This window comes from Gouania willdenowi, chromosome 5 (assembly GCF_900634775.1).
Source record: "Gouania willdenowi chromosome 5, fGouWil2.1, whole genome shotgun sequence".
In the NCBI taxonomy this organism is placed as follows: Eukaryota; Metazoa; Chordata; class Actinopteri; order Blenniiformes; family Gobiesocidae; genus Gouania; species Gouania willdenowi.
The window spans coordinates 24,148,611-24,158,571 of record NC_041048.1 but is presented as its reverse complement, the minus strand read 5'-3'; the positions used below and the strand labels follow the sequence as shown (position 1 = coordinate 24,158,571).

Genomic DNA, 9,961 nt, shown 5'->3' with positions numbered 1-9,961 from the left:
TTATTCCACCTTGTTTTTTGTTCACCGTTAAAAATACAATATGATCGTACTAGAGTGACAATTTTTATTAACTACCGCATCACGCCATATTGCCTTTACTTCTTGAGGCTACTGATGTGTCAAGGAATTAGGAAAACAGAATCATTCAGCAAATGCAAATCAATGTTATATATATATAAATAAAAACTACCTCAGCACTTCATAAATGCACAAAAGACACCAGCCTCCAGCATTTTAGTCAACTTTATTTTGATAAAAACATGGAGTTTACATTAACGTTTGAAGCATAAATTCAAAAAGTTTTTGGCCCATGAAAGACTTGTATCAAGCATTTTGCTTTGTGTTAAGAAAAACAATGAACACATGCAAAACAAATAAAACAGAAAAATCTTAAATTAATTAATCTTATACTATTGCATTCCAGTATGTTGACTTTAGTGGACAGAAGTATTTGAAAAATCATACTGAAAAACACAAAAAAGATGATTAAGTAGACCAACAGATGATTGGCACCAAAGGCTAATGATCAAGTAATGGTGCAAAGACCTATGGTAACAGTCTATGTGATGATGAAGGCAAGCACAGATATAGTGCATACACTCATGAAATGGTCATGTTAGATATGTAGTTTTAACCTCAGTATAGCAAGTGTAAAACTGGTGATCACTGAAATCATTTCAGTCAGGCAAGTCTGTGATTAGTTGGCAGATTTGTTTTGAAAATCCACTTTCAGGACCAAAAAAAAAAAAAAAATACAAAATATATAAAAGAACCCCTTTAAAAACACACCTTCAATAATTCAGGTGGATAAGTGTTATTCAGCGTACCACGTGCTAAAGTACATCATCACACACACACACACATCCAATCATGTGTAGTGTGTGGAATCATTTACAATCTTAGGTGCTCATGCAAGTAATATCAAATCAGGTGAAAAAAGTCCACCATCGCCTACAATAAAATACACAATAAAAAGTGTTTGGATATAAATTGCTTACAGAAACAAAGACACTTCCTTAAGTTACTCTGCAAATGTGCAAACATACAGTTATCAGCGAGCGGGCTGAGGCAGCCCAGGTAACACACTCTGGTTGTAAAGGGAATCCAGGCAATTATGAGATCGAATTTTAAAAAGTGCAAATGTAACAGCACACGTTTCAATTTCTTTTTTTTTTTAAACTGACGAGATTTAAAAAAAAAAAAAAAAACTGAACTAGTGAGACAGACTGCAGTCGTCTGTTATTTAGATCAAAATCGATAAAATCCCTCTTTTCAAATGCAAACATGCCTCCCTTTAGGTTCACACAAAGATTGAACGTTTTCTCTGCAGTGACAGGAGAGACAGACGCCCTATGGAATGATTTTGACATTTGCTCAGAAAAAAATTAACCAATGAACCAGAAGTCAAATTTGTTTGCACTCAAGTCCCATAAAGAGCTCTCTGTCCGGGATGCAAATCAATTCTAACTTACATTTCAGCAGCTACCAACATATATAACTATCAAACAAAAACAAAAAAAAACAGGCTTCCTCATTTTTAATTGAAGAAAAAAAAAATGTTTGTCTTCAATAAATGAAGATATTAGATGTAACTACAGCATCTTCATCGCAAGTTTCAAAGTTGTGAAGATTTGACATCTTCTACAGCAGTGTTGCACAACTGAGGAAGGTTTCAAACATCTAATACTAAATAAATTAAACTGGGAAAAAAACAAGAAGTTGTTTCACTGGAAAAGGTATGTTGAGATTTTGCTATTAAAAATGTGCACAAACAAACTGACGGCTGTAAACCTGCACACCAGAGCTTAGACTCCTATGTAACCCAGAATATTTGAGTTGGTCTATCATCAGATGATAAACATACCCTTTTGAACAGCAGTGGATAGAAAACACAAAGTTAAGACACAATGCAGGCATCTGGGTTTTTGGGCTCCTGGTTCTCACCGCCATTGGTTTGTGGGTTTCCATTTCTGTTCATTCCTTTAATCTCTGAATCAGCGACATCTTCATCTCCAGGGAAGACGACGTCCTGCTCTGGAGTCTCAGCAGATGCATCCTCGTAGGCACTTATGCTGTCAGAGTCGTTGGTGTCAGCAGAGAGCTCTGGTTCGTCCTCGTAAGGTCTCTGAAAGACCCCGTCTACAAAGGCTGCCGTTTCCAGAGCGAGGGAGGGCAGGTGTCCCAGAGGCTTCCACAGCTCAGTTGGGGCACTTCCCATATCCTTTGACCCTTCACCCTGCCCCCCCTTCTCTGCAGCTGCCAGACCCCCACTGTTGCGAGGCTCACACAGCAAGGAGCTGGTTTCTTCCCCGTGTACAACTCTAATCAATCCCATGGTGTTTGTTGTTTGGTGCCCTCGACTCACTGCTTCATTCGTCTCGTTTGCTGGAGCAGGTGGTCCTGTATTTCTTTCCTGCTGCGACACAAAACAAATGACTTTGACCAGCGTTTCATTTAAACTACAGAGCAAAAAAAAAAAAAAAAAATCAGCCAGAGGTTAAAAAAAAAAAAAAAAAAAAAAAAAAAGAAAACCTCTTCAGGCTTCACATTTAGCATCAACCAGGTGAGGAAACCAGCAGATAGAGAAAGAAAGTAGGCGATATTCACCCATTTCTAAATATAAAGCAGTGAAGCTTTGACTACTTAAATCTCCAAACAGAGCAGCAGTGTAAATATTACCACATACGGTCACAGTAGATTCACTTTTATCATCTCTCAGGTTTTCAAATGTGCATGAGCACCAAACTAATCTCAGACCATCATCCTTCTTCATCTTCCAAAAACTGATCATTTTAAATGTTCCTGTTGCAGGTGTGTATTTATAATAATTATAACTGAATGACTTCTAAACATTCCCAGCATTTGTATTCATTCTTATTTTTGCACATTAACTTACCTCTTTTAATCTCTCTACTTCTTGCATCAAAGAGGAAACAATGCTCTCCAATTTTTTCTTTGCCTCCCTCTCCCTTTCCAGTTCCTATAAATACACAAACACAGCACATTCAGAGCGTCGGCAGCTTGCTGGAGTCCCATTTGCTACAATTCAGGGCAAAAAATCTTTAGGACTCATAGTCCTACACAGTGGTAGACATACCAGAGACGCGTGTCCAGCTTCCCTCTGGGCCTCAGCCAGCAGCTCCTCCACACCCTCCAACGTGTCCTGCAGGACGTCCACCTGGAACAACAGAGTCTCTCGCTCCACCTCCAGCCCACGCAGCTCTTGCACTACCTCATCGTAGCTGGCCTGCAGCTCCACCTACAAACAGAGAGAGCAGTGCTAGCTGAGGAAAATGGGACAATATCTAATCAGAGACACTGATGATTACATCCATGAGTAAACAAGACCATTCGCTGATAGCATCAGAGTTTAAATAAAAGGATGCAGGGGCAGGCGGGATATAAAAATAAGAAATAGTCACCATTTCTGGAAGTCCCATGAAGAAGTCCTGCTCAGACTGCTCAGACAGGAGAGAGAAAAAAACAACACCTCTTGTTTATATTTAATCACATTTTGATTATATTATTATTCTTTTGACAGAAACCAAAAAGTGGAGACTACAAAAACTATTAAAGCAGAGCTTTAACCCTCTAATTTATTAAAGAACCCGAAAATGAAACAAATCAGACTGTAATGAATGTAACCAACTAATGAAATTTGTAGTAGAAGTTTTTGAATAACTGTTGAATTCAAACCAAAGCATCATTAACAACACCCCCTAAATCCAACAAGACATAGTCAACATCTCCCTCCAGATTAGTTGTCATTATAACTCACAACCTGTTCCTAAATGTCCTAAATCTAAGAACTAAATAAATGATAAAGTATGAGACAAGTCTGTACCAGCTGTAGATAATTAACCAAAAACACTCTTTAGCGATTAAATCAGTGTCGACATAACTAACAGAGCCACGTATGCTGATCATACACTGACTCAGAGGAAAAAAATCCTCCTGGAAAGGACAAATTTGCTCAGAGATAAAAACTCAAAGTCCAGTCGCCCTTTTAAAGCTCATAATGACTGCTATGACCTTGATGACTAAGAACCTTCATAAAAAATGTTTTGCTCTTCTACAAGTACATTGACATCAGTATCAATTGAAGAATTAAAAGGACAGATTTTTTTAAAAAATTTTTTATTATTTATTCAGTTTATTTCCGACATGGTTACATTCACTTTTTTTTTTTTTTTTACATTTTTTTTTTGTACATGCCGAAAAAGGAGACGAGAGAAGCAGTTTGCTTATCTGGGTCCCGTCCCCTGTTTTACCATCGCAAATTTACATGGGTTTACATGTCTCTCTGGTCAAACATTCTTGAGTTGTTCTGAACAGTCCTTTTTTGTGTATTCTCATCTGTAGTCAGTGTTGTCTTTTTTTTTTTTTTTTATTCCTCCTCCTCTCCATCGTTGTTTGTGTTGGCCTTGTTCCCTGCCAGACGTTGTTAGCATTCCTCCAGTTCAAGAATAGTTCCTCTTTCGAAGGTGTTTGGAAGGTTTTTCCCTTTTCATCCATAGTGTCACCACTCGGGAATGTCTCTTTTGGACACACAAGTTTGCAGCTTGTTTTGTCTCTACATCAAGGTTAATCCAGCTGTTGTTAGTTCTATCGGCAGTGTTGTATTTTCCACTGTTAGATTTAACTTGTATAAACACATTATTATATCTCAGTTCATAAGCAAGGTAGTAATTTCATTGTACAGGAAAACGTGTTTCTAACTGGACATATGACAATAAACACTTTTAATTTAAATTTAATGTAATCCTTAATCACCCCACCACCTAGCAATTGAAATGAATAAATGACAGACCTTTTTTACTCTTGGTTTCCACATTTAATTCAGTCTCCGTAAAATAATCACAGTCTGAGTTTTGTTTCCAGTGTTTATATAGATCTGGGTCCATATCCATGATTACCATCAGTAATGTTGTTGTTTAGGTGGATCCTTCGTATTTCCCCAAGTCTTCCATCGTTTTGATGAGGATTGGTTTTCCGTTCTCTTCTCCCAGTGGTGTGATGTAAATTCTGCAGTTCCTTGTCCACGTCTTTAGAATCTTTCCTCCTTTTTTTATTTGGCGTGCCTTCCATGCGATGCTTGCATTTTTTTTTGTCAGGCTTTCATTAATAAAAACCTTCGTTTCCTTCAGCTTTCTTCCTTGCTTCAGTAGTTCTCCTTTGAATTTCATATTCGTGAAGGTTATTTTTACAGCTCTGTTATCATTTTTCTTTGGCAGGAGATGGCAAGAGTTGATGTTGTCAGGGTTCAGGACAATGTCCTTCGACTCCAGGTAGTCAATGACCTGTTGTTCAATCGATTTTGTTTCTTCGTCACTCGCCTAACTCCTGGGTTTTATTTTTAGGCCTGTGATGATGACATCTTTCTCTCTTTCCTTTTGTTCCAGCTGTTCAACCCTGGCGTTCAAAAATTTTATCTCTTCAGCAGTTCTTTCATTCTTTTCTTTCAGTACCTTTGCTTCGCTTTGTAGGTTTTCCAGTGAGTTTTCCAGCGTCTTTTCCAACGACTTTATCTCGGCAGATAGGTTTCGTAGACCCTCGCGTATCATCTCCTTGACCTCTTCCAAACCCGAATTGGGTTCTGAAGGGCCTCCCTGCGGTTTTTTCACCATTTTCCTTCAGTCTTGGACCCAATTTTTCAGGCTGTAGCCAGCTGTAGCCAAGGTCGTGTTATCGGAGCGAATGAAAACACGTCTGCTCTCTCCAAAGACCAGAAACTTATGTAATGAGTATATTGAAACATTATTAAAAAACAAACATTAAGTTGTAACTACATTTTTTTTTTACTTAATACATTTAAACCTAGAAAAAAACCTAAATGATGAAAATGTCTAAACTTGACAAATAAATGAAGGGTTGAATTTATCAGCTTTATTTACAGTACAGTGTGTGCAAGTTTTGACTATAATAGGCAGCATCAGAATAAAGCATAAAGGATTTAAGGTTAAGCTCATGATAACACAAGTTGGAGACCCACCCACCCTTCAAAATACAACATTACAAAATCTATGAGGAAATTAATATTACTTCCTACTTTACTGTGCTTGTGTGTACTTTATTATTCATTTCTGTTGTAATGTTTATATTGCACTATATTTAGATTATTGTTTGTGTTGTATGCTACTGGCACAGAGAAACTAATTAAATTTTTATGTAAAACATAAAAAATGACAATAATAAACCTTGAACCAAACATTAACGTCAAATCAGGATATCTCCAAACCTTATGTTAACCAATTTAAACATTAAATTCACTGATGTATCAAGTCATTTCTATTTGGGCTTTGGCAGTGTTTTTAGAATGACAGTGCTTGCTGAAATAATAGGCACACATCTTTGTGCCATGTTTATGTGTAGTCCCAGTGTTTGATACCTGGCTGTCAGTCCTCTTCTTCTGGGTGCTCGCTCGGCTGTCGCTGCGTATTAGACGTCTAGAAGAACTCTCAGACTGGGTGGACAAAAACTAACTTCAGTGGGAGCGCCAAACGATGAGCCACAGCAAAGAGAGCCAGAATGTGACAAAAACTAGTCCACCACTATAACAGGAACATTTTCACAGAACAACAACAATGCAATAACAAAAAAAACAAACAAAATTATGAGTTCAAAAATGCAACTATCTTGTTTATCTGTAAACAGCTCCAGATAAATTTTTATTTTGGGGGGGGGGGGGCACAAAGTGGCTTACCGTACGTAGCCGGTGCTATTTGTACATGGCCTATGACGTTACCGGAAGACACGCGACCATTCCGTACATTCAAATCAGAAGAAAAAAATGGCTGAACAAGCGATACACGTAAGAATTCACGGTGGCAAGAAATCAAATCTACTTCAGAAGGTTAGGGCTAATTAGTCCGTAACGTTGTTTAGAGTTAGTTAGCCCGTAACGCCGTTTCGGGTTAGTTAGCCCGTAACGCCGTTTCGGGTTAGTTAGCCCGTAACGCCGTTTCGGGTTAGTTAGCCCGTAACGCCGTTTCGGACTCTATGTATTAATGGCAAACAGAAGTACAAGTACGTAATGTCTTAATCATGTGACCTAAACTGGCCAATGAGGGGCCCTACATATGGATAGAATGTCGGTATATTGATTCGGCTACGTACAAATAGCCACTGCCCCCCCCCCCAAAAAAAACACTGGTTCTATACCAGTTGTGAGAAACAATGTGTATAAAGGACAGAAGTTGTCTGGTTCTACAAACAAGATGATTAAGAGAAACCGCAGAGTATATAAATTCAGCTACAGGATCTTTGGATTAGAAAAAAGTGTCTAGTCGTACAGTAGCCGTATGGACAACTCCCGGTGCCATTTGTAAGTTTATCAAAGAACAAGTACGCAGCGTCTTAGAATAGTATGAATATCACAACAATTAATAAATACGTAGCATGTCCGTAACATACAGAAGTACAAGTACGTAGCGTCTTAGTCACGTGACCTAAACTGGCCAATAGTGACCCATCACGTGACCTAAACTAGCTAATGAGGGGCGCTATGTACGGATACGGCTACCGTACGAACAGCCATTGCCGATCGGAAATAAAACCACAGATAAGTACCCCCACAAACAATATATCAAGCACAACCAAAACACATAACTAAAAAATTATACATTATTCAAACCATAGATACTCAAAAAAAAAAAAAAACAATATCACTATAATAACAACCGCGACATAAAAACAACAACAACCGGAACTCAGTCATCACTGCACGAGCAGAGGCTAACTCTGCTAACAATGAGGAAGTGCACTGACGCAATTCATTCTGATCGCAAACTGGTCGTTGTCTGTCGTTAACCAGCAAACTTAGCGAGTATCAGGTAAACACTGTGCCTGAGTTCATGTCATTTTACAGGATCGTAATATCACAGTTTCCCTGATGCTAACATTAGCTCTGCTGCTAACACTGGTCGTCACCTCGGAAATGATGCTGCGCAGAGACTCGTCCTCACTGAGTCCCCGAGATAACACCCGTTTCTTCGGAGAGCCGCTGGCATCCAGCGTGGCTGACAGCATCTTTGACACAGCGTGTGATCAGCGTTGGCTTTTATGTAAGAGGCTCCCAGTTCACTTCCTACACAGCAGCTGCTACAGAGGCCCACGTCTACGGAGGCCCGGAGAGGACCTGCTTTAAAGACCCGTTCACTCCTCCCACTGACAGGTCAGAGATCAGCAGCTCATTCTCCGCCTCCAGAGCACGCACACACACACACACACACACACACACACACACACACACACACACACACACACACACACACACACACACACACACACACACACACACACACACACACACACACAAACAAATACACACACACACACACTAGTGACTGTTTGTTTCTTGATTTATATTAGATCTAAAGCTCACAAGAAACCCTGAGTATGAAGGTCACTTTATTGTTTTTTGTACACAGGAGAAGGTGACTACACTGTGGAAATCCCATAATAACCATTTGTTTAACATGTACTCAATAAATACAGTATTATTATTGCCTCTCTTCCAAAGCTTTTAAAACCAACCAAATGTCTAGAAAACAGACAAATCTAGTAGAGGTCGACCGATATGGGATTTTCAAAGGCCGATGCAGATACCGATTTAAAAAAAGAATGAAAAAAAATTCAGCTGATGGCCGATATCTGAAGCCTATTTTGGAAGCAGATATTTGAGGCCGATATACTTTTTTTTATTTAAAGCACATTGATTATGAAAGACAAATATGTGATATAAATGTATATATTATAAATTAAATCAAATACACCAATATAGAACTCTTAACATGTATTGAACTTTAAACAATACCCATACACAACCAAGTAAAACAAAAATCCATATCCTATTAAGGATATAATATGATAAGGATATTTGATCAGGCACTATTATAATATATCCTTATCCTATTAAATCAGCTTTTTTTATTTGTAAGCCTATTGGCTTCTACCTCTCTGTGCATGCTATTATTATTATTACATTTAAATGGATGTTTTTTATGAACTTTCTTTTTTCCTTTAATGGCTACTCTAAATTGCTAAATGGAAAATAAATAAATAAATAAATAAATAAATAAAAATCCATATATCGGCCCTATATATCGGTCAACCTCTACAATCTAGCAACGTTACTGGCACAAGAGCGGAAGTAGCAGTTAGCAAATTCCTGATCCATAATATTGGTTAAAATACGAAATTAAAAAAACTAAACATGTACATATATATGTACATGTTTAGTTTTTTTTAATTTCGATATATATATATATATATATATACATGGCCTCTACATCTACATCATCTACATCATCAATTGATTCTGTTTTAATAAATTACAAAAAAGGACAACATTTTATTGGGCAATAGTACCGTTAGTTTGTGGTAAATTTGTCCAAAAAAAGGAACTAGGAATGTTTTTCTATTATTTTGTAATTAATTGAGAACTGTTTTCAACAACCCCCTGCTATGTGCTCCTATACCCCTTGGGTTACATGTACCCCTGGTTGGGAATCACTGACATAGAGGATGTTCCATCTTGAAATAGTTGTAGATTAATTATGTGTTTGACTTATTGATTTATTGACTCATCCTTGCAGCTGTAGAAATACTATAAGAATATAATGAGCAAGAATACATTTTAAACATATATACTGGAGAGTTGCCTCTTGCTAATTAACTCAGAGCATTGTCTCTTTTGCCAGAAATAGAGTTTAGGTCTCAACTAATGTAAAATTCATATGAAAATGTCACCTTTATTCCCACACTCTGTTTGTTGCCTGGCCCTGACCATTGCTGCGCAGCAGCTGTAATTGGCGCTTGCGTTGTCCTGGAGTCGTGAATCCTGAGCATTTGCAGTCCTCTTTTCTCACAGTAGATGGCACTAGCGAGTCAGTCTAGTGACAGAGGCAGAGCTCCTGACTGAAGAAGCGATTAGTCATAGAAAAGCTTCATTAAAAGGCCA

General features: G+C 38.0%; 1 protein-coding gene across 3 annotated transcripts; it reads right to left on the bottom strand.

Annotated features, from left to right (window-relative positions):
• Window positions 1-228: 228 nt before the first annotated feature.
• LOC114463049 (leucine-rich repeat flightless-interacting protein 1) lies at window positions 229-8,158 on the bottom strand. Of its 3 annotated transcripts, none has more exons than XM_028446287.1 (6): window positions 7,930-8,158; window positions 6,389-6,463; window positions 3,423-3,458; window positions 3,098-3,259; window positions 2,897-2,980; window positions 229-2,416 (listed from the first exon to the last, which is right to left on the bottom strand). In XM_028446287.1, exons 1-6 carry the CDS (start codon window positions 8,026-8,028, stop codon window positions 1,898-1,900), a joined length of 975 nt encoding a protein of 324 aa, XP_028302088.1. In that variant the 5' UTR covers window positions 8,029-8,158; the 3' UTR covers window positions 229-1,897. The 3 variants fall into 3 exon arrangements, with proteins under 3 accessions (XP_028302088.1, XP_028302090.1, XP_028302091.1); XM_028446289.1 differs by having other exon boundaries at window positions 229-2,413; XM_028446290.1 differs by lacking the exon at window positions 6,389-6,463.
• Between the last annotated feature and the right edge of the window lie 1,803 nt (window positions 8,159-9,961).